Genomic DNA, 27224 nt, shown 5'->3' with positions numbered 1-27224 from the left:
CTGAATCACGATTCAACCCCTTCCTGGAATCAAAACACTGAAATCCGTCTATATCTAAACTGCCTTATCTATTATTCTATGCCTCTTCTTACCTATCTCTCGATATATATACCTATCCTATCTACCGTACCTCGGCACCCCATCCACCTCGGTCCTATCACCGAACCTATGAACCCTGACCCCGATCGTGACCTCTACCTTAACCTCTCTTGCAATATCTCCCCCTATATATACATTTATCTACTTGCTCTGTCGATGACCTTGCTATCGATCGTCTGCTAAACCTTCCTTGTTTAAATGTTTCTTAGCGCCGTGGTCCTCCCCCTACCCTAACCCTATGTTGCTAATTAAACTTAACCCCACCTAATATCCCTGACCACCCTATGTAAATTTCACCACCACTCAAATCTGCTAATATAAATCTAAAAATATATATCTATAAATATATATCTAGGAACTTTTATCTCTATATATGTTAATCCCCAAATTGTTATAACCTATTGACCCTATGCCCCACTCCCTATGGATGTTGCGGATGTCCTAATATATATCCGTCTCCCACAATCGGAATATCTTAACACTACTATCAAAAAACCCTAAATATCACATTAAAATTACTTTCTGCCAATATAATCCTTCCCTAATACCTATGCTGTTGATATATCTATCGCAAAATAATATACTCTTGCACTAACTGGGAATGCCCGGTGTCCGTGCCCTGCGCAACATACTCTCGCACTGCGTCTAAATTGCCCTCTCGTACACCAGCGCCTCTTATCCGCTACGACCACCATCGATACCTAATGCCGCCCTAGCTAGGTGACTCCCAATAAATCAACATCGCCATTATTGGATACAAAAACTGCCGGTACCGACATTGCTAGATACCCTGCCAACCCAAACAAATAGACTGCGGTACACCACAACTATAACAACAATATAACCCCGCCTTATACTGGATTGGGTCCCGAATCGCACGCACCCACCGCTTACACTCGGCACTCTGCTCGTGCCGACATAACCATAAATCATAATATATATTATTCGCCCCCGCTTGCGTGCACAACTAACATTTGTTGCTCCACTCCTAGGCTTCTTGTGACAAAAACTCTTCGTCTAATAACTGCTATGCCTTACCGGACCGCACCGCCGCCGTAATCGCCGTCTGCACTATCTACTATTAGTGGTATCGGTGCTAGGCTTCGATCGGAACCTCGTGCTCGGACGGGCTGCGCGGACTGCTCAGCTCGACTTCCTGCATCTCGGCGTTATAGTCCTTATAGCTGCCCTCGATTATAGGTTCGGCGGCTACCCACTATAGGTGATATTGATCACACCGTTGCTCATCGACACCGAATTGCTGGTCCTGGTCGCCGCATTACTAATGGGTGTATCCATCGATATCCCCATCCAAATACCTATCCAACACCACTCGACGATACCAATGCGCACCGGCGATGTACTACCGGACTAACTCTAACCTAGCTTGCTCACGGTCCGTGTTCTAGTTAAACCATGCTAGGACCTCGTTAAACCCTTCGGGCTAGATAATGATCGCCTCACTGGGCAAATCGTCGCGCCCAGCGCGGCCACTTTCCTAGGCGTAATCTAATAATGACCGGGGGAACCCAATGTAAATGATGCATCGAATATCTAGAATGTCCACCCCTATCCCTAACGCATTGGTGGCCGCAATCACCCTATTGCCCGCACGGCGGAACTGCTCTAAAATGCCTAACTTCTTATCCTAGTCGCTATAAAATACGGAACACCCTAACATCTCGGCCACCTAGGTTACGATAGGCTTAGTACTGCCATACACAATCACTCGACCGGGCCGCGCCCGCTACACCCGTTCACGAATAAACTAATGGACATCGGGGTCCTCTAACTATTGCGTTTAGGAATGATACTTCAATGAAATCATAGGTTAGTACACACGGTATGCCACATTGTGACGACTGGTCCGCGCGCGGTATATACTGATGGCGTCCCGTCCAACTCCCATTCGCTTAAATAACTGGCCTTCTTCGCGTGGCGGCAACATAGCAGTCAAAAACACCATCTGCGCACTAAACTGATGCATCTAACCTAATTGCTGCAACCGCGGCCGGAATTTGTCGGACGTGTTTAACATTATATAGTATTCGTCGATGATAATCCAATCCAATCGTATATTATCGCGCTAGCGGTTTAAAAACGACACGAACTCGTCCGTGAACACCGCCTCCGGGGTCACAAACATAATAGCCGCGTGGTCGGGATGGCGATGACTCTCCCACTCGACGCATAGAATCCCAGCGGCTGCGTATCGTCGCTGTAAATCGATACGTAACGTAATCAACGGAACCACAACGACCGTTAACCCGCCTCGTTAGCCCACCCACGCGGGTAATATGAACAATATGCTCTTGCCACCGCCCGTCGGCATTACTATAATAACCCGGGAATCTCCTCGTTGGATAGCATCAATGGCGGCGCCCTAGACTCCACGGAACTGCATCGTGGCGTCACTAGTCATTCGCTACAACGCCTCGGTTATGTTAGTCGTCTCGACTAAATAGTGGCGCTGATCTCGCATCTTTATATCGTCATTCTTCCACTAAGGCTTTGTTCGCTTGCCTAATACGCTACTCGGGACGTTCTTAATGTCGTAACCCAAAAAATCATGCCAATGGACGCTGCTGCTCCGGAATCCTGCCTGTCGGCCCGCCGTCGTCCCTTACTACTAGCTTATTATCCGTCCGTATACTATCTCGGCTATATGGGTAGTGTGCGCGGCTTGCAAATCGGCAATATATCGCACCTATTAATCGTCGTCTATTTCGTCCTCGTTTTCATCATCATCGCTAATGACCTCGGTTCCATCCTCGCGGACGTTGTGCGGGAACGCTTTGACGCTGCCGAAATACTTCCGGCTGATGGCAATAGCAATATCGCGGTACGCGGATAACGACAATCCGTTGTGTAAACGTATCTTGCTTTCCTAGACCATCACATCCGTCACCCGCGCGGGCGTCCACTCCCGTCCACTGCCGGCATCCACCCCCTACATCTTAGTGGTATGCGTATCGGGAACGGCATCCACGCGGTATGCCTCTTTATGGTATACCTATAACATCTCGACAAATGGCAACACCAACCATAAATACCACACCACTAACTCCCCCACTTCACGGGGCACGTACCGATGAATCACCTTAGCATCACCGCTCGCGTAAAACCCCTTGTGGTACCGGGTGACAAATGCAACTAATCCATCTTTAATGAATACATTGCGGTGTCCACTGGCGGCACTATTGCGGTGATGGATACTCAATAACTCTAGGCCTCTCGGGGGCTAGCTAGCTATAATGTGGACGCAAATGGCTAATTTCTCCTTGAAATCGTTGACGAACCCGAAAAACCGTTGGATCGCATCGATACTAAACCAGTTGGTCTTGGCTTGTATGAACCACTACTGTAATGGACGTTCCTCCTACACTCGGTCTACCATCCACCGGGACCCTTCGACGGGCCACAGCGTGCGCTCGTCCTGCAAAAAACTCCACCTAGCCTTGGGCTGGTTGAAATCGTCGGCTATCCAATCCCATAGGATGACGGGAATTTGATTGGGTCGGCACCGCAAAATTTGGTTGACCATCAACTGCCGTGCGCTGGCCATCAACCCATGGATAAACCCGCGGAATGCCCCCATAGTGAACCGCATCGTTTTGTATAACAACTCATCCCCGTTGCCCCAACCGATGTGCCTAGCGGCCGGCGTATTATAATGGATCTTCAATCTATATCGACGTAAATCCATTATCCATTCCATCAGACTAGCGATACTATGCACTATGAACTTGGTGACCATAATGCGAATCCATTCGCGCCATGTCTTGGGGCCTTCCCGTGCCTGCTAGGTGAATGCGACGGGTGGTGGGGGGCTGCTGGACAAACTATTAAATATAGGCGAACTAGACGGATAATCCAGTGTGCGGGCTCGTTATAGGGTCTAGGGCGGACTGCGGCCATCCCGTTGATGCGAAAATATATAATCGACTGGGCTAGGGTTATCCCACTCCCCCATCTACTTATTCTCCCCGATCTATAATAACTCGCGCGCATCCGGGTCTAATAAAAACGACTGGTGCACGATAATAAACCGGGACACCTTGATCACACTGGACAAAATCTAGGGGTAACTGTGGGGGTCCTTCTATAGCCGACCGGCGTTATGGTCACTTACACCTAACACGGCTAACGCATAAACCAACGCTAACTCGTACTCGCTCGATCGAATGCGCTAATTTAATAACTTAATTATAAATTCTATGCAATCGGCTTCTACGGGGTGTAATGCATCCGGGTTCGGGTCGGTACCATCAATAGGGATTGGCTCGGGCCGGCCCTTGTGACACTCGGCGGAATGCCATAATGCGTCCCACACCTCGCGTTGCCGTTTACTGAACCGGTACACCGGACTGTTCTAATTATGTTGGACTTGGGTATAGGCGAAAAATATCAAAATGCGGCGCTATAGGTCGATATGTCGCTCTAACTCATCGTCCGCCTTTATATATGCCTGCAATGGCTTCGACGGGATCTTCTCTATGCCGGTGTAGGCGGCTTCGATCCGTAATAAATGTCCCGTCCGCTTAGTGATATTCTGGCTTTTGCTGACAACGCCCAACACGGCATCCCAAATCACTCGTGCGGTACCCTTATCCCCCTCCGCCTCTTCCTTCGGGCTTTCAATGTATATCCGCAATTCCTTAGGCTTGCGTCCGCGTAAATACACTGCCTATCCTGTTCGGTCTAACTATGGGTTGGCTTCGTCGATAGCGCCGGGCTAGATCTCGCGTTCTAACTACATTTTCCGCGTAAATACCTCTCGTAACTGGTCCACGGCTTCGGCAACTTGTATAGCCTGGGGGGTGGTGCTTCGGGCTCGTACTAGGGACCGGGATGGCGAACGTGGATGTAATACGACCCCGATCCATAGGGGAAAACCCGCTGATATACGACTTGCTTAACTCGCCCCTCTTGGTTCTGCTTGCCCGCGGCGACCTCGGATAGTCTTGGCTTGCCGCTATAGCCGTACGCGGAAAACTGGTGCTCCTTCGACTAATGCACTCGCAAACTGTCGCGACTGCGGTAAATCTACCAGCAAAATTGGCACTGCAACCTATCTTGGTAAATGGGCAACACCGGAATGGGACGGCTGACGGTCGTGGGGAACGATCTAGTCTCTTCCTCGACGCTGTTCTATTCATCGGTATATCGGATGGTGTCTACCACTTGCTCTACAACGCGTTTGCTAATGCGGTGCTTGCCCTTGGGGTTGGTTAAATGACGGACTATCTTATTGGGCTTGACGCTATGCTCGCACTGGCGACATATAGCAACTCCCCACTGCTTGTTGCAAATGAAATACTGGTCGGCAATCGTAGGTTCTAGGGGTTCACTTATGCTAAACGTTGTTATATATTTCACAATACGGATTGTCCTCTGAATGTATATTAGGGAACCCCTATCCCTAGGCGTTGCTTAGGTATTAATGAAATTAAAACGGGGGACTGATCGGAACCCCTAAAATCTACGGCTAAATTTTCAAACGAATCGAACTAATAGTGCGTGTGTGATATATCGCGTGGCGGTTAGTGATGGGGTTTTATGATATTAGTGATGGCGCGCCCAATCGTACCCCATCAAAATAATTCCCCAACTTTGAATCCCTATAACCATCTCTCGAAAACGTTAGATGACCTCGAATCTCGGGATAATAAACCATTAACTATTCAATTAGACCTAGTAAAAATTTGAACGAAAAAAATCCACGGGAACGTAACTGTAACGGCACCCTGAAGTTAACTATAATCTGCCCCCTCTAGAAACCCTAACGCCATATAAAAAAATGCTGACTAAACTATAATGCGCCTTATTACAGTTCCCCCTATAGGATAGGCTAAAGCTAGATTGATTCAACCTAACTAGGCCGTTTGCAGTTTACTAAAAACGTCCTAGTTAGGTTGAATCAATCTAGCTTTAGCCTTTCACATACTAAAAACGTCCTCTTTTTCAAGAGTATTCCACTGGAAAGGACTAGATAGGTGCGAATTCTCCTGAATCGCCACATAACGTTGAATATATATATACCCCTAAACACCACATTGGTCGGACGCGAAACTATAATTTCGCCCTAGTTAACAGAAAGGTCCTCCCAAGAGGACAATATATTAGTCGGACGCGAATATATAATTTCGCTCCAGTTGATAGAAGGGTCCTCCCAAGAGGATAACACATCGGTCGGACGCGATCTCTTTGAATCGCTCTAATTAGAAGCCCTAGCCACTATACCGCTAGGCAATATCGAAAATGGAAGGGAGCGTAGAACCCTCAAGCCCGCCCGCCTAGGCATAAGTATTGCTCCAACAATTAGCCTAAACCGTGGTGGATCAGGAAGAAAAGGCAAGAATAATAGATGAAAGAGCGAGAATGCAGGAGGAAAGGATAAAGAGGCTAGAGGAATTTATCTACCACAACGCGGCCGAACGGCCTCAATCGATCACGGAACTAATAGTGAACACGCCAAAGACCTAAACACGAGTGATCGCTAAAGAAAGGACACGACGCCTATAGGCACGATTACCTAACCTATCCACCTTTAAAGGAAATCGATCGGAATGGCCCATCTTCTGGATGGCTATAGAGAATAAGCTACTACTAGACGCAGAAGCCTTAGGGGACGATCGCGTATATCTCCTCTATATTTACTCACGGCTAGAAGGGAACGCGAGCAAAAACATGGTGGCCTTTATGCAACATCGACGTATAGACGGAAAGGCCTAAGACCTTATCCAATACCTAGAAAATATTTACGGCGATCCAAACATCAAAAGAAGGGCCACCCAACGGCTACGAGAAATACGTCAAGGAACGAAATAGACCTTCGCTACGTTTTTACCCCTATTCAAGAAGGAATTCGCAGATTCGGGAGCAATGGTATAGCCAGAGGACGCGAAAGTGTCTATACTAACGGGGTCACTTAACCTAACTATGCGGACAGCGCTATTATATAGAGATATCCCCGAAAGCTTCTCAGAACTCATCTTGCTATTGCGACGGATCGACACCAATCTCGACCTCTTATCCTCCGAGCCGAAGCGTTCTAAGAACTAGCACGAAAAGCAAACAACTCCTACGGTCGCTATATACGAATAAATAGATTGGTCCCTAGCGTCCCTAGTTATTATAAACTCCTTACGATCGCGGCCGGAAAGCAGGAATTCTAATAGATAACGAGCGAAATGGGTCCTATAGTAAGAGCTAGATCGTCGCCGTTCGGAAGGCCTATACCTACGTTGTGGACGAAGTAATTGTCGAATCGCTACGTGCCCCTTCCGGCCCGCGATTCTACCCAAATACGCCTAATAGGCTACTCGCGTGACGACTGCCGCGGTGGAAGAAGATAAAGAGAGAACGCCTATTATCGGCCGCCGCGAGGAATAGAAGAGGGCCACTAAAGTGGCTAGAATACGAGAACACGGAGACGATCGCTCGTCGTTGTCGGAAGAAGATTCGGGAAACGAGTAGCTCCTGCTAAAATACGCAGTCAGGAGCTAACTGGAGCTGAGAAGCTATTGAAACAAGAGAATCACCCCTTTTTTGTCGATTCACTAGTGAATAGAATCCAATTCGCGAAGGCACTAGTCGACATAGGCTGCCTTTCGTACGCCACCGTGAACGATTCTCTTGTTCAGTCTCTCGATCTCCTGCGTATTCGTATCCCTACGAGAACATTAGATAGTGTCGTCGAGAACTAAGGAAAAATCGACTTTATAACGTATTTCGATCTAGACGTCTACGGCCACTAGCAATAACGAGTGTACGCGTACATTATTCCCTGATAGACAGACGAGATGATCCTAGGGAAACTATGGTTAGAGGACGTGGATGGATGGTATTCGGCCCGAAAAGGATATCTCGACATCTATATAAAAGACGGCGAACGGATTAGATGCTGGAATAGGGCGAACCCTACTATTGGACCTATTGGAGTGAAGGCCCTAAGAGTGTCGAAAGTCACCGCGCAGAAGCTACAGGACTTAACTTCGAGCGAAACGGAAGCTATGCGTCTACGAATCGGGAAGGTCACAATACTAGACATTAAGAAAGCCTTACGGAATAAGAAAAACACCGACCCACGAACGAAACTCCCTAAACACTACTAATAATAGCTAAAAGTGTTCGACCGTCACCTCGTAGATAAACTTCTAAGCTATCGACCAAAGATAGATTATCGCATCCCCTTAAGAAAGGACGAAGCTGGTAACGAGGTTTCACCCCTATACGGACCCCTCTATAGGATAAACCAAGAAGAACTACTCGTGTTACGAAAGACGCTTATAGACCTATTAGGAAAAGGCTTTATACGAGTGAGCAAATCACTGGCCGCATCTCTAGTGCTGCTAGTCCGAAAACCTAGCGGAGGCATTCGATTCTACGTGGATTATCGGGGCCTAAACGAGCTTACCGTTAAAGATCGCTACCCACTGCCCCTAATTAAAGATACCCTACGGAATATGGCATAAGCACGATGGTTCACTAAACTAGACATTATTGCCGTTTTTCACAAGATACGCGTTCACTTAGGAGAAGAATGGAAAACGGCGTTTCGGACCTAATACGGCCTATTTGAGTGGTTGGTGACCCCGTTTGGCCTAACAGGAGCGCCCGCCACATTTTAGCGATATATCAATGAAGTCCTACAGGAGCATTTAGACGAATTTGTCTCTGCCTATATAGACGATATTATTATCTACTCCGATGGGTCGCTTAAGGACCACCGTCAAAAAGTGAATAAGGTCCTCCAAAAACTACAGAACGCGAGATTACAGTACGATATCGACAAATCCGAATTTGAGTAAGAATCAGTGAAGTATTTAGGCTTTATTATACGCGCCGGAAAGGGAGTTTGCGTGGACCTAAAGAAAGTGGAAGCCATTTGGTTATGGGAGGTCCCGAAGACGATTAGAGATATACGAAGCTTTCTAGGATTTGCCAATTTCTATCGGACGTTTATTTCCCACTTCGTAGACCTCGCCGAGCTATTAGTATCGTTAACGAAGAAAAACGCGAGCTTTCACTGGGACGAAAGGTGTCAATATGCCTTTATAGACCTAAAAGAGCTTTTTATCAACGCGCCTATTCTGGCACACTTCGAAGAAGGACGGGAGACAGTGCTAGAAGCCAACGCATCAGGATAGGCGATAGGAGGCGTATTATCCTAAATATAAGACGATGGAACTCTACGGCCATACGCCTATTTATCTTAGAAACTATCGCCCGCGGAAGCGAACTACGAAATTCACGATAAGGAGCTATTAGCTATTATTCGGGGGCTAAAGGAATGGCGCCCTGAGTTAAAGATAGTCCCGCGCTTCAAGATTATGACTAACCATAAGAACTTACATTATTTTAGCCGTGCGCGATAACTTAACGAAAGGTAGATGCGATGGGCTGACCTACTAGCCGAATTCGACTTCGACCTATAGTTTAGGCCTGGGAAGTTAGCAGGGAGACCGGACGCCCTCTCCCGAAGAGAACAGGATATCCCTTAGGACGTAGAGGATGAAAGGCTATCAAATTGGTTCCGCTCGATATTTAAATAGGTACGCGTAAAGACTGGAAGGGTTAGACTAGAAGCGGATATATAGTTAGACTTCAAAACGCTAGTGCCTATGTTCGAAAACGAAGAACTATAGTCCTAGTGGATAGAAGCAAGATAGAAAGATCGGGCTTATTAGGCTATTTCGGAAGCGCTAAAAAATGGCGAGCGACGGTTACTAGTCGAAACATAAGTGAAAACGAGTCTTGCGGAGTGTCACTTAGACGAAAAAGGGCTCCTTTCCTTCCGAAGCTATGTCTAGATTCCCGAAGACGAACGGCTCCGGACTAGTATCATCTAATAGATTCACGATTCACACGTCACGGGCCATCTAGGTCGAGATACGACTTATTTAATCCTATCGAGAAGATTCTTCTGGCTAGGAGCTATCAAAGATATACGGAGGTTCCTACGAAATTACACTATATATAGGAGAAGCACGATCTAGCGTGATACGAAGTATAGGCTTCTAAAACCCCTACCTATACCATAATAGGTGTGGGCGGAAATTTCTATAGATTTTATTACCGATCTACCCCTAAGCGGAAACGATAACGCGACGAACTGTCTAGTCGTGACTGATCGGCTCACTAAGAGCGTAATATTAGTCCTAATAGAATCGATTACCGTAGACGCTTTGGTTCACGCGTTTTTCGTGCATTTTTATATACACTATAGACTACCTCTCGCAATCGTGAGCGACCGAGGTCCCTAGTTTGTGAGTGGATTCTAGACGAGAGTTTGCGAGCGGTTACGGATCTAACGAAGGTTATCTATAGCCTTCTACCCGCAATCGGACGGTTTAACAGAACGAGCGAACCAGGAAGTCGAAAGGACCTTACGAGCATTCGTGACCTATTCTCAGAAAGATTGGGCAAGTTTACTGCCTATCGTGGTAGCAGCGATTAATAACCGCGACGTAACATCGACTGGATTAGCACCCTTCTTCTTTACCTATGGGTACTATATCGACCCTATTAGACTGGAAGACTCCGGACAGTTATAAACTGGTCTAAAAACCACTAAATAAGCAAGAGAGCTATTTATAGAACGACTACGAGAAGCGACTAATTAGGCCCAAGCGGCAATCGCAATAGCGCAAGATCGACAGCAGATACAAGCAAATCGGAACCGATAGGCCGCCCCTATATACGAAATAGGGGATAAGGTATGGCTAAACCTCAAAAATATCCAATCGGAGAGACCATTAAAGAAGCTAGGTTGGTTACATACACGATACGAAGTGATCGAGGTTCCCTCGCTATATACAGTACGGTTAAACGTCCCTTCGGGAGTACACCCAACCTTCCACGTGGATTTGGTTAGGCCGGCCGCTTCTGACCCCTTACCGTCCTAAATCGTGGACGACACGCAACCACCGCCGATCTTAGTCGATGACGAGGCCGAATGGGAAGTTGAGGAAATTCTCGCTGCAAGGACGAGAACGATAGGAAGAGGAAGCCGCCGGGAGGTTCTAGTTAAATGGCGAGGCTACGCCGAACGCACCTGGTAAGACGTACGGACGCTAGAGTAATGCGCTACGCTAGACAAGTTTGAGGAACGTTTCGGGAGTGTCCAAACGAACGATGGTCCGCGCGATCTCTACGAAACACGCACGAAACGGCGCGATCGGGTATAGACAGGGACACTACGGACTCTATTGAAGGGAGAAGGGGGGTATTGTAATAGGCCAGTGCTTGGTTGAAGGTCACGTTCGAGCACGTGACCGATCGCCGCCGACCGCCTCTTTTCCTTGTTGATTGTTTACTTTTCTTTCTTTTCTCTTTACGTTTTTAGTAAACTGCAAACGGCCTAGTTAGGTTGAATCAATCTAGCTTTAGCCTTTCACACTAGGATTTATATATAGTCATCCACCTCCGTAGTGATGAGGGCGAGGTATTTAAGCGAGTGCCTTCGACGTTAGTGGGAAATAGTGGATAAGTAGTGGCATAGTAACAGTGAACAATCGATAAATATGGCCACAAAAACTTAGCTCGAATCACCCCCATCGGGCTCCTATCGCTATGCTTGTCTTATTATTCTTTAACCATTATTGGCATGAGCACGAACTGGTGGAGCCGCAGCTAACTAGAGGCGATTCAAGCTAAACCGAGACAGGAAAAGACCCAAAACCCTAATTTGACAGGCGGCAGAAACGAGGGAAGGCGGTGTCATTAAATACCAAATCGGGAAGGGCGGTGTCTTTAAATACCACATTAGGCGGGCGGTGGCTTTGGCTAGCCACTATTCTGCCCAACGCTAAAGACACCCAACTTCAACGGTCGGTATCTGAACCAAACGAAGGTCAATTCCAATAATTAATATATCGTCGTGTAGCCTGCACTTTGCTCTATTAGATAAAGGTAATTTTGCCTGCTATTAGCCACGGATAGGGCTGATCCGTTCTCCGACATTTGCCTTCTAGACTAAACCTACTAACCTACTAACCTACTAACCTACTAACCTACTAACCTACTAACCTACTAACCTACTAACCTACTAACCTACTAACCTACTAACCTACTAACCTACTAACCCACTAACCCACTAATACTACCCTACTTACTACTCACTACCCTACTACTCTACTTACTACCCACTACTCTACTCCTCTACTTACTACTTACTCCCCTAAACCCCTTACTACTCTACTCCTCTACTCTACTACTTTATTCTACTATCCTACCCTACTATCCTACTCTATACTACCCTACTTTATTATCTATAGCGGTTTAGCGGTTTACCCTACTATCTTACTACCCTACCTTACCTTCCTTAGCTACTAAGCTTATATATATTTGTAGCTACTACTAACCATAGCACATTATATATAATTAAATACTACTAGCAGCCACTATGCCTAGCCTACTAACTAACCCCTTCCGCCCTATATTCTAGCCTCTATACTATCCTCTCTATTATTCTATCTACCTATGTCTCTCTTATAGACCCCTTTACGCTATACCTCTAGTAGAAATAATATATATATCCTACTAGTATTGAGAAGATATCACTTTATTAATTCCTCTTATATATTAGTACGATATATCATTCGGATCTATATTTATAACTACTAAGCGTAATAGATTTCAACGCTTAATAACTTCGTGGATACTAGCCTAATCAGGATACTACTAATATTAATCTAACCGCCAAGACTCCCTCTATTAAACTAGCCTACCTAGGATTAGTCATCTAGTAAAAAGTTTCAAACTCCCTATCCCTATAGATTCTACTAGTATAAGGCTTGCTTACGTAATATAAATCCCCTAGCCTAGTAGTGAGAGGGCTGTAGTATCTAGAACTTCTTCCCTTATAATAATAGCTTACCTCGTTCGCGAGATATTAAAGGATTACTATTAGCCCTTATACTAGCCTTAAGGACTTTATAGGGTCTAGAAGTTAGCCTAATAGCTAAGCCTAGTACTTACATAAGGGATGTCTAGCTTAAATAGGGATAGGCTACCCGCGCGAAAAAGCCTTGGTATCCCCCATCAAAAATAATTCGCGAAAACTAGACCCCCTTATCCCCCACTATTCTAGGTCGAAATCCAAAAATATAAATAAGCCAAAAGATAGGAAAGGCTTTAATATTAAAAGATTTAAAAGATCCGACCGAAAAATACTAAGATTTGACCTACTTAGGGGGGGGTACCGTGTTGACTCGGTACCCCCCCCTTGCCAAGACTTTTTTTGCGGAACACCCCCCCCCCTGTTGGGCGATTCTATGTTTAGAAGCCCCAGAAGTAAGCGGGCGAGCCACCCAGTCCAATTGCCAATGATAGATAGGTGCCAATTGCTATGGGCGCACCGGTAACTGAGTACTGTACGCCCATGGCAGTAAGCAAGCCGAAATTCTTTTTTGGAGTTATCTCGATTTCCTCAGGCATATCGGTCTGGGTGTGCTCGGCTGTCATCTCGAATGTCGTATAAAGCTCCCCTGAGGCTCGTTCTTTGGCCATCTTTATCCGGTTTTGTTTGCGACGGTCCACGAATGAGAATGTGAAGAGGCACTGAGGTATCGAGGATGTTGGGGAGTATATTCAAAATATAATCTTCAGCGATCAGAAACTTGTAAGGTGAGGTGGACGGTTCTGAAAGAGGCCTACTCTATCGGGAATTGGGGGATTGGTGTCAGTACTAATATGATCAACGAAGCTAGTTTGACCCCGGATTTAAACCCCGGCCCTCGCCCCCAAGACCCTATCAAGCTGAGATGTAATGGGGCCTTGTGGACGCGATAATTGGTTATAACGTGGAACTGGGTCTGGAACATTGCTAAGTTTCGTCGGTGCCGCGGAAGCGACGACTCCGCCTTTGCAGGCGCCTAGAAAGGCTCAACCGGTATTAGCCTATCAAAAGACAACAAGCTGGGATGGCTGACTGACATTCCTTAATAGCTCCACTCCCGGAGCCGTAGCACTTAGTGGAGGTCCCCACGAATGTAGGGTCGGGGCATTGTAAGCGAAGGTGATGGCCCTGTATATTTGCGATCAATGCGTGGCCCCGCACTTCCCACCGGTCACGGATATGGTGTTTGTTTCCTCATTTCCTCGGACCAATCATATCAAACGATCATAGTACACATAAGAGTTCCTTCTGTAGAGCGTACTTGCTTCGGCTTTGCGACTAGGATCGAATGCAAGCTTTCTATTACGAGATTTATGTCGGACCAAGCCCATGTTTGGTTCGTTTTGCCGATACAGCAGGAGCTGACCGATGAAATCTTCGAACACAGTGGCATCCGTTGAGCTGCGGAAGACGCGAGAGAGCACGATACCGTCCTGAGCATACGCAGGCAGAATTTGATATCGTTCGTCACGGTGGAATTGTGACACCTGTCGTGGAGCTACACCAAGTGGTGACCAGCCTGTCCGTCGGAACCCAATTCGTTTATCACATCCAGATTCATCAACATGAACAAGGTGGTACGATGCAAACTCGGAGAGGTTATGAAGATAAATTTCTCGTAATTCAGCACTCTGCTCTTAAGCACTCTGTCGGGTGGTCTTTCTGGACCAGCCTTGGGATACTAGGGCCCTCCTAATAATCGAAGTGATTGCTAGTATCTGACGTGATCCTGGGAGCAGATGGTCAAGCTTCTCGGAGCGACTACCCTCCCGGGAGCAAAGTCTGTGTTCCCAGGGGCCATACAGCCGTCATAAAAATAGACTGAGATACATAGCCGAGGCAAGCCTTGTGCCCCGCAGAAGAGCTCCGCGACAAACTACATATAGCTCTCCCGCACGAGCTTTTCTCTATCCAAGTCTTTTGCTTTCCTAGGGAAACACCACCATGAATACGCCGTTACATCGTCGGTCCGAAGCCACCGGTCGACCCCATCTCCACCACGTGGATGTCTATTTGTGCACATGTTTATTATTACATTGCACGGAATTGAAGTTCCGAGTCATTTCTGATCTGATGATCTCTCCTTTCTTGTTTAAAACTGACATAATGTTCAGCGGAGATCCACTGAATGAATTCTTCTACTCAGAAGTCTAGGCTTTTTAAGTAGCCAGCGTAGTTCGCTTTACCACAGAAACCCCGCATCTCCGCATTCCAATAAGTAAAATAAGATTTGCTAGACAAAAAAGCCAGGTCGGGAACGTGCGACATATGATCGGGGCCGCGGAAGCGACACTAGTCTACGCCATTTCCCCTAATTTGTGGCGCTGTTCCAGCTTAATGGCAGTATTGGCTTGCAAAGTCTAAACATTTTTTCATGTTACGACATGTGTCCCAACGTACTTCTGATGTAAGTTAGAACCCGAGATACGGGACTCATGCTCGGCTAGGCCTTGGATTCAGGGGCTTCACCAATTCCAATGAAATAAAAAACCGCTACGTTGCTTCAAAGACATGTAATTTCAAAGTAGAAGTCTATAATATCCCCTGAAGTAGAAACGTATATAGGTTAAAACACAAAATATAGTGAGATGAGTGGGAGAATATCCCTAGTCTGTGGTAATCTGCTCATAGAGGGCATTCTTCGTCCCTGGAATCTGCGATGGAGAAAGACTCGCCCCTCGTCACGTACCTCTCATGTGCTTCAAGGCTACCGGCTACCCATGACTGCCTATCCAGTTCCAGAGCGATTCAACAATATCATTTGGCGGACATCCGAGCCGCTCCAAAGCCTTATAAAAGCGTTGTGGTTCGGCCCAATCCTCGGGACAAAAGACGCCGCTTCTAATGGCTAGAGGAACAGTTGGCCGGAGGACACAACTTTTATTATATGGTGATTCAGTGTGTGCTTTAGTGTGAGCCCTCTCAGTCAACCAGCTTGCATTGTTGGCCTACAAGAGCAGGCCAATGAGCTCACCCGAAGCTGAAGTGAGGCGGCGATTATGAGCTTCGGCTACACAGCTCCTACAAGTTGATTCTAGAGAACATTCTTGGCATTGCAGTTGGTTTTCTCTTGTTGATTTTTGGCAGCATGACTTGATGCAGGCCGGCATTAGAAAGGGTCTGCGGTGCCTCCCTCGCCGGATCCACGATTCCGACCGTATCAAGTATCGGGAGATTTATTAAAATACATAAAGGCACTACGTAAAAGCACTAATGCAAGGCCAAACTGAAGTGGGACGGCAAATCCTAATCCACCCGCGGGAGCCGAGGCCGAAACTGGGGGAAACCAGGGGATTAATAACCGCGTCATTGACCTTGCTCCCACGTCCCGCTCTGAGCCATGCATCGCAGCTTACGCTCTAGACAATCATCAACAAACACCAACAGCAGTAGCAAGTGTTAGGATGCCCACCAAGCTCATCACCGTCTTCGGCGCCACTGGTTCTCAGGGTGGTAGCGTGCTTAACTCTCTTCTGAAGAACAACAGTGGGACTTTCGCTCTTCGTGGCATTACTCGCAATGTGGAATCCGAGGGGTCCAAGGCTCTTGTAGCTCGAGGTGTCGAGATGAGGCAGGCCAGCTATCTTGCCAAGGACCAGATTCTCCAGGCGCTTAGGGGAAGCTGGGGCGTGTTTGTCAACACCAACTCCGAAGATCCTGTAGGTCGTGGTCAAAAGGTCTGCCGCGCAAGAATTTTACTGATATTGCTTAAAGGCTGTCACGAAGCCTGATGGCCCCTCCGATACCGATGTGGGGAAGACAATCGTTGATGCTGCGGTAGAGTCGGGCGTGAAGCACTTTGTCTACAGTGGTTTGGCGTCTGCCTCCAAAATTACGAACGGTGCCGTTTCGAGCAAGATGTTCGACGGTGAGTACCTAAATCCCTTCAGACGTCAACGCAGATGAATTGGGGCTTATGTTTTTCCAATAGAAAAGTATGCCGTTGGCGAATATGCCAAGTCGAAGGCCTTCGACTCCGTCGCCATTGTTAGTGCCGGCTGGTACATGGAGAACTTTCTAAACGAGTATCTTTCTCGTATTGGCGGTGGATTCCCATTGTATACCGACGAGGAAGGATATCTTACCTCCCGATTACCGCAATGGGGCGGCCAGGGTGAGATTCCTTTCATCGCCATCGAAGACGATTATGGTGATCTAGTTCATGGTGTATTTCTTGACCCGGAGAGGTACAATGGGAAATTTATCCATGGCATGAGCCATGCCGCCACCCAACCCCAGGTTGTTGAGTCTTTTGAGAAAGGCAGATTATAGCACCCACCACCTTTGTATGTTCCAAATCTGACGAATTCCAGTGACCGGGAAGAAAAGTCGCTTCATCGCCATAGAAGATTGGAAGGACTTCGGAAAACACGATGAATCCCTAGAAGCAACCAGAAACATGTTTGGCTTTTGCCAGCTTTCAGGTGGCTTGTACTTCGGAAAGCCCAATGACCCGTCCTTACCACGGGAGCTCAAGGCCATGGCGACTAAAGCCCAGGGGAGATCTTCCGGGGAGCTCATGAAGGTGGAGCGCTTTATTGCTCAGCGCTTTGCACGCTGAAAATGTGGGGTGTTCATTGCCCGTATTCGTGTCGGTATTTTACATCCAGACTTAGTAGACAGACACACTTCAACGGCTGTGACGAGGTGCCATAAGACACCTTAGGCAACATTGTCTAAAAGAAGTGGGCGGCGCCTTGTGCTCATAGAAAGGCCAGATATCAATACCGTCGATTAACTAGTAAATAGTTATGTCTTTGTCTATGCTGCCACCCTGCTTGATTCATGCACCACTTCGAAGTCGCAGTGGTGGCGTTAGAATCTACAACTCCATAACCAATGAAAAAGCAGGCCCATAGTGATTCACGAGATGTCACTCGGCGCATATAGTGAAAGTGCGGTCGTGCCGTAGTAGCTTTGGAATAAGCAGAAGCTACTTAGAAAGCCCAAGCTTGCAAATAGGGCTACCCAGCCGCCAATAACGGTGAGCCTAGACTTGTGTCCACCATCTAGAAGTCAGGCTCTGGGGTCAAGGGCGCAAGAGGCATTTTCTACGGATAGTGCCTGCTTGAATCTCCCGGGCAACATTCGAGTTACAGCAGATGAACATAGTTCCTACCGACAATGTTGAAAATTTCCTCCGCACCAGAGGATGGTGGGGCCCATGAGAAAGACGTGGAACGCAAGAATGATGCTATTACTAAGAAACCATTGGCAGAGAACTTGCCATTTATTCCCGAAGGCAGATAGCGCTGCGGAGGACATATTTCGAAGATACTGCCTTTTGGGGATACCGTAGACAGTAAGCTGCTATCTAAAAGTCCGAGCTCTCCTTTAGTGCTTTATTTCTGTACTATAATCTGCTGAAATGAGTACAGTAATAAGTGGATTATATTGAAAAAGCAAACATTTGATTTGATTTTGTAGGTATAATTTCTACGCGAAATTAAGCATTCTTATTATATTTCACATTTTTCTGTGCATTGATTGTAAGAAGTTTCCGAGAGTCGGGGCAATCTGTTCACATTTCTCTTCCACGAGATTTGAAAACTTTCACCAAGGATAGAGTCAACCCGAAAGGTGATAATCTATCACTAAGAGTCATGCAGCTCAGCGGTTGCCTACCTGTTTTGGATAATAAATCGTGCTTCAACGCGGCAGGGGAGCTCTAGAATTACAACGCTAGCATCTCTCTATAAATCGACTCTTCAAAAGCGGTTGTCTCTATACAATCGACAATTAAATCATTCATTTTAATACTCTGACCTTTACTAGGCCTTCACGCCTTTCGTATATCCGACAGACATTTTCTCGCAGCATAGACCTATAGATCTGCACACCCACCGTATGGTTGAAATATTGTTATTCGGAGCCGCTGGCGTGCCCGAGAATCGCACTATCTAGCATAGCGTAAAGGCTCCAGGAAGGATGCTTAATAATCATTCCTTTGTGGGTGTGTTGAAGTTCAGTCACATAACCTTTACTGTCCATATGTGACTCTCTTTACTGAATCTCAGAAATATATCTTCCGCAGTATTTTAGAACGTCGAGAACGCAAGGCAATGATAGTGTTGATGAACTTTAGTATCCAAGTACCCATTGGATATCCGAATATAATTGTCAGTTGGACTTGCATACGCCGCAGCCTGACTCGGGCCTTTCGCATTCTCTGTTTTGACCCTGGGGTTAGTTGCGGACATCATTGATTTTGATAGTTGAAATACTAAACAACACAGTAAAACTTTAACCAAGGAGAAATGATGCAACGGGAAGCGGTCCTGTATTCGTGCAAGAGGAAAAACCCATACGGAAAGGCCACAGCCAACAGAGTAGCAAAGAGCGAGATCAATGCAATTCTTGAAGCTTCTCTTACAGTTCCACCTGATAAGCAATCAATACAAGAGATGGTCACAATCGGCAAATGAGGCTTTGTGGAGATTGTAGTATGGACTGAAATCAGTGTGCCTCGCACCACGCCCTGCTCCGCCATTTCAACAATGATACGACTCTGTAGCGGCGTCACTAACCAGGGTATAGAGATGCACTTCCCTCCCTTGTGGGGTCCATATAGTGGACCTCTTCATGTGTCTGATCTGAAGGTATCCCTGATTCGGGGATGACCTCCCTCAAGCTGCTCATTTCCTCGGCTGCTCCTCCTTGCGCAACTCTAGCCTGCATCAGTTTCAAGAGCGGATCAAACAGCACACTTGAAACACCATTCTCGGAGCGCGTCGGATTCATGTTCTCAAGTGTTTTCACTAAGAGGCTCAATGGCATGCCTTTGCGATCATCTCTCAGGTAGTTGCGATTGTCGATCTGCCTTGCATAGTCGCCGAGCAATGTGAAATAGTTCCGGGACAAGAGCGGGGCCATCTCTTCAAATAAAAAGCGTTCTGCACCTCTTGTAGTGTACAGTTTGGACGATTTCAGGACGGCCACCGCTTGCAGAAAACCACTTGCCAAGCCGAAGAAAGCATCTATCATAATGCATCCTATCAGCGACGCTAAGGCAGGATTGTCTCCGAGGTAGATTGACCGGCCAAGGATACTAAGATTATTTCCCATAGATTCGAAGGACCTCCGATCGCCAGCATAGTAAATTGGCGACTCTGGTACTCCTAAAAGCTCCGGCGACGCGAGGTTAGCACCGTGGAAGTAAGCCGAGAAAGACAGGTTCATTACCATTTCTTGTGACTGCTGAGCCTGATAGCGAGTCCCGGACGTATAATTTATCTAACTTCGACCGGTGCAGGAAAGAGTATCGACATTGGCCAGGAGTTCGTGGACAGCCTGTGCGTTGATCAGGCAGGTGATGACCAGGCGGCTTGCACCAATACATTCGGTCAGGAAGCAGCTGCAAGTGCGCCCTCAGTGACCAGTAAATCAATTTTAGCAGAGGACCGATTCCAGACGGTCGTTTTCCATACCTTCTCAAGAAAGATTCGAGCAATTTCAGAGCCCATTAGTCCCAGACTGATAATAGAAACCGAGCGTTCGACAGTCATCACAGCGGTTTATTCAAGCACGGAATGGAAGATGATTTATGGTGGTATCCAAGAACACCAGGCTTTGAAGTCCAGGAGATGCGGGTCGTGGTATATCGTCCCTTAACTCAGCCCAGCCAGGGCCATATGCTCGCCATGCGGGGGAATTTCTTTGCGTTGCCCATCTTTGTGGGCATCCGAGTGCCCGCGGCTCCGCAGCCGAGTGGTGTACCGCGGGGGCTTGTCTTCACTCAACAAAAGTCAAGAAATCCACATCATTCATAAAAGTTATTCAGTGGTCTTTAGTCATCCCCTCTCTCTCCAGATAATGTTGCCTCTACCGCTTCAGGCTCGGCCGCGGCACGTAGGCCGCGGACCCGTCAACTTAACTCCTCGGAAGAAAGCATCCCATTGACCTATTTGCTAGCTTAAGCGCCGTCCACTATGACTATAAGACTGGCTAACGACGTGAAAGTGCTATCAATAGAGCAGAAAGGAAATAGATCTATCCGGGATCTTGATACAATAGCCTGTTCCTACTTTCTACTTGTCCACAAAACGTCTTGCACTATATCAAGTTCAACATGTCCAAGCCTATAATCTTCATAGGTGCCTCCGGCGCGATGTGTCAGCTTGTCATCCAGCGCTTTATCAAAGCTAATGACACGCCATTTATTCTTGCCGATATCAACGTTGACGCTGCGGAGGCAGTTCGCGCAAGTTTACCCTCGGGGCGCGCAACAACGCTTAAACTTGACCTCTTCGACCATGGTGCACTTGTCAGAGCAATTACAGGCACCGCAATTGTTGTGCTTGGAGCTGGACCATACACTCGCACTGCACATCCAGTAATGGAAGCTTGTTTAGAGGTCAAAGTTCTATATCTTGATTTCGACGACGATGTGGAAAGCACTCAGGCGGCACTTAATCTCAATGAAAGGGCGAAGAAGGAAGGTGTCGCATTTTTCATTGGCTGTGGTGCCTCGCCTGGAATGAGCAACGTTATTGCGATTGATGCCGCTAAGGAACTTGATAGCGTCAGCGCAATTGACCTATTCTGGCTTGTTGGCAATGAGAAAGGTGGAGCCGGGAAAGCAGTCATGGAGCATCTTATGCATATTGCTTCCGGGCCTTGCCTAACATGGATCAGTGGCAAACCTACTATCATCGAATCCTACGAGGAAACCCGATATGCCCCAATGGTGGGCAAGTCTACAGAAATGATCCTTCACGAGACCGCCCATCCGGAGCCCGTTACCCTTCCTCGACTTTTTCCCAAAGCCGACAGCATTAGGTGTTTCGGCGCCCTTTATCCGCCAGGCAAGTTTGGGTGTGCTCGTGGCCTAGGTAATGCTGTTCGGCGTGGGATTTTATCTCTCGATGAAGCCTGTGATTTCCAGGTCAAAGCTCGACACGGCGAACTAGAGCAGGAAATTGGCGGCGAACTTCTTAAGGATCTACTCTCCCAGTTTCCTAAGCTCGAAATCAAGGGTGGAGAGGCCTCGCAGCTTCTCAAACAGGCCAAGAGATCTAGCAAAGCTGCCGTTTACGCTTTTGAAGGATTGCTTGACCAGATCCATAGAGGAGAATCCACCGCAGAGGAGGTACGCGATTTCATAGTCGAAGCTGCGGGATACTATGAGAAGGTGGAAACAGCTGGTGCTCTTCTAGTGCGAGTGGTTGGCTCCCGCAATGGTCATCCAGCTGTGGTCGCCAAACGCACGCCTACGGTGGGTGTTGATTCATATTTACATAGAAGCATGGCAACAATGACCGGCACATCCTGTGCTGCCTTTATGGTATTAGCCCTGCAAGCTGGCAAGACTTTGAGCGGTGTCTTCTGTCCCGAAGACTGGGCTGAGCCGGCGTCATTTTACGGAGCACTCGAGACTGTTGGTGTACCAAAACACGAACTGCCGGAAACGTACAGATATTAGTTTATTTCCCAAATGTGAAGGCGGCATGACAGGACACCTGTGCTCTTGCCCTGCGATCTTGATTTTCCATATAATTCACGCTCCTTAGATCTCCATTACCTTGTGCAGATTACACTGTAGCTATTTCCATCAGACTAGGTCTACTATCCTGACCCTGCGTTCAATGATCTCCCTTCTACCCCCATCCACTAGGCCATTTTAAAATATTAATTAGTCCGCAAATGCTGTTACAGTTTATTGCAATATAAACGAAGTAGAGCACCAGTTATCAAAAGACCCACGTTATTGCAGCTGCAGCTTGACTAGTCCCCGAAATACCCAACGAATTTATATGGAACAGAGAGTGACTTGAGCGACATTTCTGACGCTACTTTACCAAACAGAAGGAGCAATCGACGAGAGCAAACAGAGTATGAAGTGTTTTTGTATTTTCTTCAATATGTTATAGAGTATAGAGCGGCTGTAGATTTATAAAAATTTTAAAGCAATAAGCATAAAGAAAATAGTACATCTGCTAGACCTTGTGAACCGGGGGGATAGTTTCCAGTACACCTCCCATACAACTTTCTTTAACTTCTCCCACAGTATAAGCACTGTGAATTCACTAGTTGCAAGACAGACATGGTAGCGATATGTTCCATTCGACAGTAATGGGCGAAATGCTGCCCATTGCTCTATCCATCCCCCCACCTGGGTGAGTGGGGAAAATCCTGGAGCTGCAAATGTTGGTGCCTTCAGAAGCCTACGGCGACATGAGTGGGGCAACGTGTGTCCATCGGCTCCGCGGTTCCGATGCTAGGAATACGACCTCCATGGGTTTCAGCTCTTGTAACCGAATTTCAGCGATGACAATCACACTTTTGATGTGTTGAGAAATAAGTGGCTAAAGGTAATAAAGGTAACGCGGTGGTGACCTAAGACTCGGCGTCTCAACCACCCGTGAATGCGTCCGCGGATAACCACGTCGACACCGCAGATGGCCTATCGTATATCTAATGTAGCTCATAACGGCTCCGGAAATCTTTTGGAGACGAAACTAGCCCATCGCTTACCGAGGTTTCTCCCGGCCGCGGAAGCGTGGATCTCTCTGTATCTAATAACCCCAGGTTGTGCCATGGGTGGGGGCCGTTTTAGCTAAATGGCCTCAATAGCTACATGCAATGGAAATATAAAGTCAGTACTGGTCAGCGGTATCACATATTGGCATCTAAAACCTACTATCGAGAACTGGTTTTTTTTATAGATATCTATTTCTGGCATCCATCGCTGATATCTATCACAAAATGTTTTCCAAACTCATCAACCCCCCTACAATCCATGGGTCCTCGACAACTTACTCGCATGTCCAAGCTACCGGTATCTCGCCCACATGCACATTCATAACCATCGCTGGTCAGGTTGGATTGGACTTTAAAACTGGCGAAGTTCCAAGCTCCCTTGCGGAGCAAATTCAAGTCGCTTTACAAAACCTGAACGAGCGTCTCAAGTCTGCGGGTGCCACCCCGGCAAATCTTACCAGCCTCACACATTATGTGGTTGACCTAGACCCCAACGATACCTCAAGGTCGGAGTTGGTTGTCAAGTTTCTAGCTGGCCACCGCCCACCAGGAACGCTGGTGGGGGTGGCGGCCCTGGCACACCCTTCGGTGCTGTATGAGGTTCAAGCCACTGCAATCGTGCATAAGAGGTAGCTAAATTGCTGAAGGGGGTTCATATTGTGACTTCGAGAAACTTCATGTGCATAGACTATATTATAATATAGTTAAGTTTTATGGCGCTCAATGGTCTATTAAAAGCACAATATCATGGTTTGACAACCCCCGTGCCTTGGTTATATGGTAAATCTCTAGATGAGACAATGCTTGGCGTACCTCAGGTGATCATGGCAAAAGAAGAATAGCTCTTTCTAAAACAATCGCAGATAAAGTACAGGAACTTTAGAACACTAAATTAGTTTCGGGTTAGGTTTTGGAAGATGAGGCTAATAGCTCGAGTCTGTGGCAGCTGGCATCGTACATAGGAGAGGGAAAAAAAAAGGTCCCGATGTCATTGACCTATATTATCGAGAAAAAGGTAGCGTTGTGTGATTGATATTTTACTTACATAACCTTTGAGAATGTGTTAGAATATCTCCTACTGGCTACTGACTACTTCCATAAAATGTGTGCTTCGCGTAACTCATAGGCAGGTAGTATTACTCCGTAGTGTAAACTACTACCATATTGGCATAGACTTTAAACCTCTTATCCTCTCTTATAGCCCTGTTTGGGGGGTCTTAGTTGTGATGTCAGATATTGAAAGAACTAAGCAATGGAGCCTAGCTTTCTAGCAACCGAACGACGATGACTATATTAAGATGCCAATGAATAGAAATCTGACAAGGTTTTTGGTCTCTCAGGTGATGGCATGGGAATGGTAACTTCAACAGTAGTGAATTCTATAGCTTAAGACGGATACTGGTCATATCTCTAATATATAGTTCGAAAATTACCGTACTTTAGGGAGGATTAGCAAAATTGACCAGACAAGAATGGTCACGCAGTATCAAGTGCTACCAAGGAGAAAAGAAAGACAGGATGGAGAGAAATAGATAGAGCTGAATTCGGACATGATGATAAAGCTGTCTGGGACTGGGGAAAAACATGGCGAGTGGTGAGTCCACGCAATGATGTTTGAGGCATCAGGCAATGATAGACTATTCAAACCTTCGCGGTCGGTGTCTTTTTACTGTCTAGTGCTGCATTCACATCGCGAGCAGTGACGGAGGCACTTTGCATGGCGCCCTCAATTGATCCGGGAAAAAGAGCGGCAACATCGCTACCGGCAAAGTGAATACGCCCGTGTGGCTTTCGAATCTGTGGAAGCGCACCAGTCAGGTTTCCTGGTCGGTGATTCACCCACCCCCCCTTAGAGAATTCATCCGTCGCCCAGTTCTGGCAGGTCACATCGAGCACTTCCACAGTGGGAATAAACTTTCGCAGAGCTGTTTGCACTGCGACACAGTCATTCCCACGAATTGAGGCAGCAGTTGTGCAAAGACACATAACAAGCATGTCCCCATTTCCAAGACGGCGTATTGTTTTAGCCACATTGATGGGATGTTGCCCGCTTGGCGCGAAGATGTGGAGGTCCTCAATTGGACCCTTTACACGGACCCATAATTTGCTGGCCATTACCGGATTCTTCTGTGTAATCATATTTTTCACGTTCGGGGGCAGGTTGGGGGTAATCTGTATGTCGCCCATAGTGTTAAGTGGCGTAGCAACGATCACCCGGCGCGCGTTGATGCGCTGACCTGTCCGCGTAGTGACCAATACCATGGAGCCATTATCACAGAGCGAGGCGACTGGGGCTGATAGTACTAACTGGGCTCTCGATTCTGAGATGATTCCATCTATAAGGACCTTCGTTCCGCCTTTAATACTCCACTGCCCAGCAGTCTCGTAGAAGGCCCGGTAATCCCCAAAAAACCCGGCCACAGAATGGAGAAGTTGCGCGATCCCCTGCTCACGATAGGAGGAACAGACGCCAGCTAGTGCCCCTTTTAATGTGTCTCGTTCGAATGCCGACAAATTTAAAGAGATTATGCGGTCCTCCAGCGACTTCTTCTCAATTTCACCGGTCTCCACAGCGTTCACATCAAACGGTACCGGAAACCACTGACGGGCGTCGCTAAATAGCTGAATCAAAAGGCGATGGATCAATACATCATATTGATCACGGGGGGCTGTATGCACTGCGCCATCTGCTAGCCAATGCACCTTTTTGCTGAGTTTTGGTGGGATCAGCACATCCAAACCTTGCCGTTGCAGCTCTTGCCACACGGCCGGTTGCGTCCAATGCACAAAAGCGCCGCCCATCTCTAGCGACTCGCCGAACACAGTCTTCATATAGGTTCGTCCGCCTACTCTGTCACGAGCCTCAAGAAGAACCACCGAGTGGCCCTTTTGACTCAAGTTGCAGGCTGCAACAATGCCTGCCAGGCCAGCCCCAATCACGGCGACGTCAAATGTTTTCGACATTTCTTCCGGATGAAATTGTCGGGAACCTCGGTGACACATGGTTGAATACGTTGACCAACAAAAGAGAGAGGTGGATTATAGTTCAGCGCAGAGTACGCGGTCGAATCGTATGGCTGTGTCTCGTAGTAGGGAAGCTGTCCCATCAAAATGAACAACTCAAGTCCAGATGACAATCAATCGGGCATGAGCTAAAATCTGAATCACATTTTCAAGGAAAGCGAACCCTTGTCATTTATGGAAACCACATATTTATTTCTGGCGCACACAATAGTTCCAAGGATTTTGGTCTCACACACCCGGCTTTCTAACCCGACATCCAAGACTGCACAAATTCACAGTTAGCATGATCCGGAATAATGCCATTGTAACGTATCTCAAAATCAGTTACAGCAGACCCGCCAACCGTCGGAGCAATGGATTAAACCCGCGGCTGCCGATTGGCAGGGCGAAAGAATGCGGTGAAAAGGAGGGGAAAGTGGGTCAACGAGAAGGATCCGCGGGCACCGAAAGACCAGCAGGACCAACGGAAGCGCCCGGTAACGAATAAGCATACTAGTCTTTGGTTCAGCAATTGCGGGGAGGTACGTCCCCTATGAGATGTTACCATTATTGTTTGTGAACTGCTTTCGCTAATCGGGGGCTCCAATAATCTTGTTTCACAGTCGGCTCTACAGAATAGACATCTAGATTGGCAGACCTTGTTTGGCCTCGTTTTCCTGTGGAGTTCGTAATCCGTATAACGAGCTCCTGTTTCTCAAATACAGGTCTGCACACGATC

At 47.2% G+C, this 27224-nt stretch overlaps 7 protein-coding genes across 7 annotated transcripts; 4 read left to right on the top strand and 3 right to left on the bottom strand.

Moving 5' to 3' along the window:
• Window positions 1–2668: 2668 nt before the first annotated feature.
• N7498_005992 (uncharacterized protein) lies at window positions 2669–2953 on the top strand (the record flags this gene model as incomplete). Its single annotated transcript, XM_058453054.1, has 1 exon — window positions 2669–2953. One exon carries the CDS (start codon window positions 2669–2671, stop codon window positions 2951–2953), a length of 285 nt encoding a protein of 94 aa, XP_058309592.1.
• A 10430-nt stretch (window positions 2954–13383) lies between these two features.
• On the bottom strand, window positions 13384–13614 carry N7498_005991 (uncharacterized protein; the record flags this gene model as incomplete). Its single annotated transcript, XM_058453053.1, has 1 exon — window positions 13384–13614. One exon carries the CDS (start codon window positions 13612–13614, stop codon window positions 13384–13386), a length of 231 nt encoding a protein of 76 aa, XP_058309591.1.
• A 2793-nt stretch (window positions 13615–16407) lies between these two features.
• Window positions 16408–17564, top strand: N7498_005990 (NmrA/HSCARG family protein; the record flags this gene model as incomplete). The annotated part of the gene is made up of 5 exons (XM_058453052.1): window positions 16408–16662; window positions 16718–16871; window positions 16935–17250; window positions 17276–17289; window positions 17317–17564. 5 exons carry the CDS (start codon window positions 16408–16410, stop codon window positions 17562–17564), a joined length of 987 nt encoding a protein of 328 aa, XP_058309590.1.
• Window positions 17565–19525: 1961 nt separating this feature from the next.
• N7498_005989 (uncharacterized protein) lies at window positions 19526–20188 on the bottom strand (the record flags this gene model as incomplete). The annotated part of the gene is made up of 1 exon (XM_058453051.1): window positions 19526–20188. One exon carries the CDS (start codon window positions 20186–20188, stop codon window positions 19526–19528), a length of 663 nt encoding a protein of 220 aa, XP_058309589.1.
• An 883-nt stretch (window positions 20189–21071) lies between these two features.
• N7498_005988 (saccharopine dehydrogenase family protein) lies at window positions 21072–22424 on the top strand (the record flags this gene model as incomplete). The annotated part of the gene is made up of 1 exon (XM_058453050.1): window positions 21072–22424. The coding sequence occupies one exon, from the start codon at window positions 21072–21074 to the stop codon at window positions 22422–22424; it is 1353 nt and encodes a 450-aa protein (XP_058309588.1).
• Window positions 22425–23707: 1283 nt separating this feature from the next.
• Window positions 23708–24115, top strand: N7498_005987 (RidA family protein; the record flags this gene model as incomplete). Its single annotated transcript, XM_058453049.1, has 1 exon — window positions 23708–24115. One exon carries the CDS (start codon window positions 23708–23710, stop codon window positions 24113–24115), a length of 408 nt encoding a protein of 135 aa, XP_058309587.1.
• Window positions 24116–25123: 1008 nt separating this feature from the next.
• On the bottom strand, window positions 25124–26446 carry N7498_005986 (flavin monoamine oxidase family protein; the record flags this gene model as incomplete). Its single annotated transcript, XM_058453048.1, has 1 exon — window positions 25124–26446. The coding sequence occupies one exon, from the start codon at window positions 26444–26446 to the stop codon at window positions 25124–25126; it is 1323 nt and encodes a 440-aa protein (XP_058309586.1).
• Window positions 26447–27224: the final 778 nt, after the last annotated feature.

The sequence above is a fragment of the Penicillium cinerascens genome (assembly GCF_028974065.1).
Source record: "Penicillium cinerascens strain IBT 15544 chromosome Unknown contig_5_segment0_segment0, whole genome shotgun sequence".
NCBI classification, from domain to species: Eukaryota; Fungi; Ascomycota; class Eurotiomycetes; order Eurotiales; family Aspergillaceae; genus Penicillium; species Penicillium cinerascens.
The sequence above is the reverse complement of the archived record's forward strand: the minus strand, read 5'-3'. Positions and strand labels throughout refer to the sequence as shown.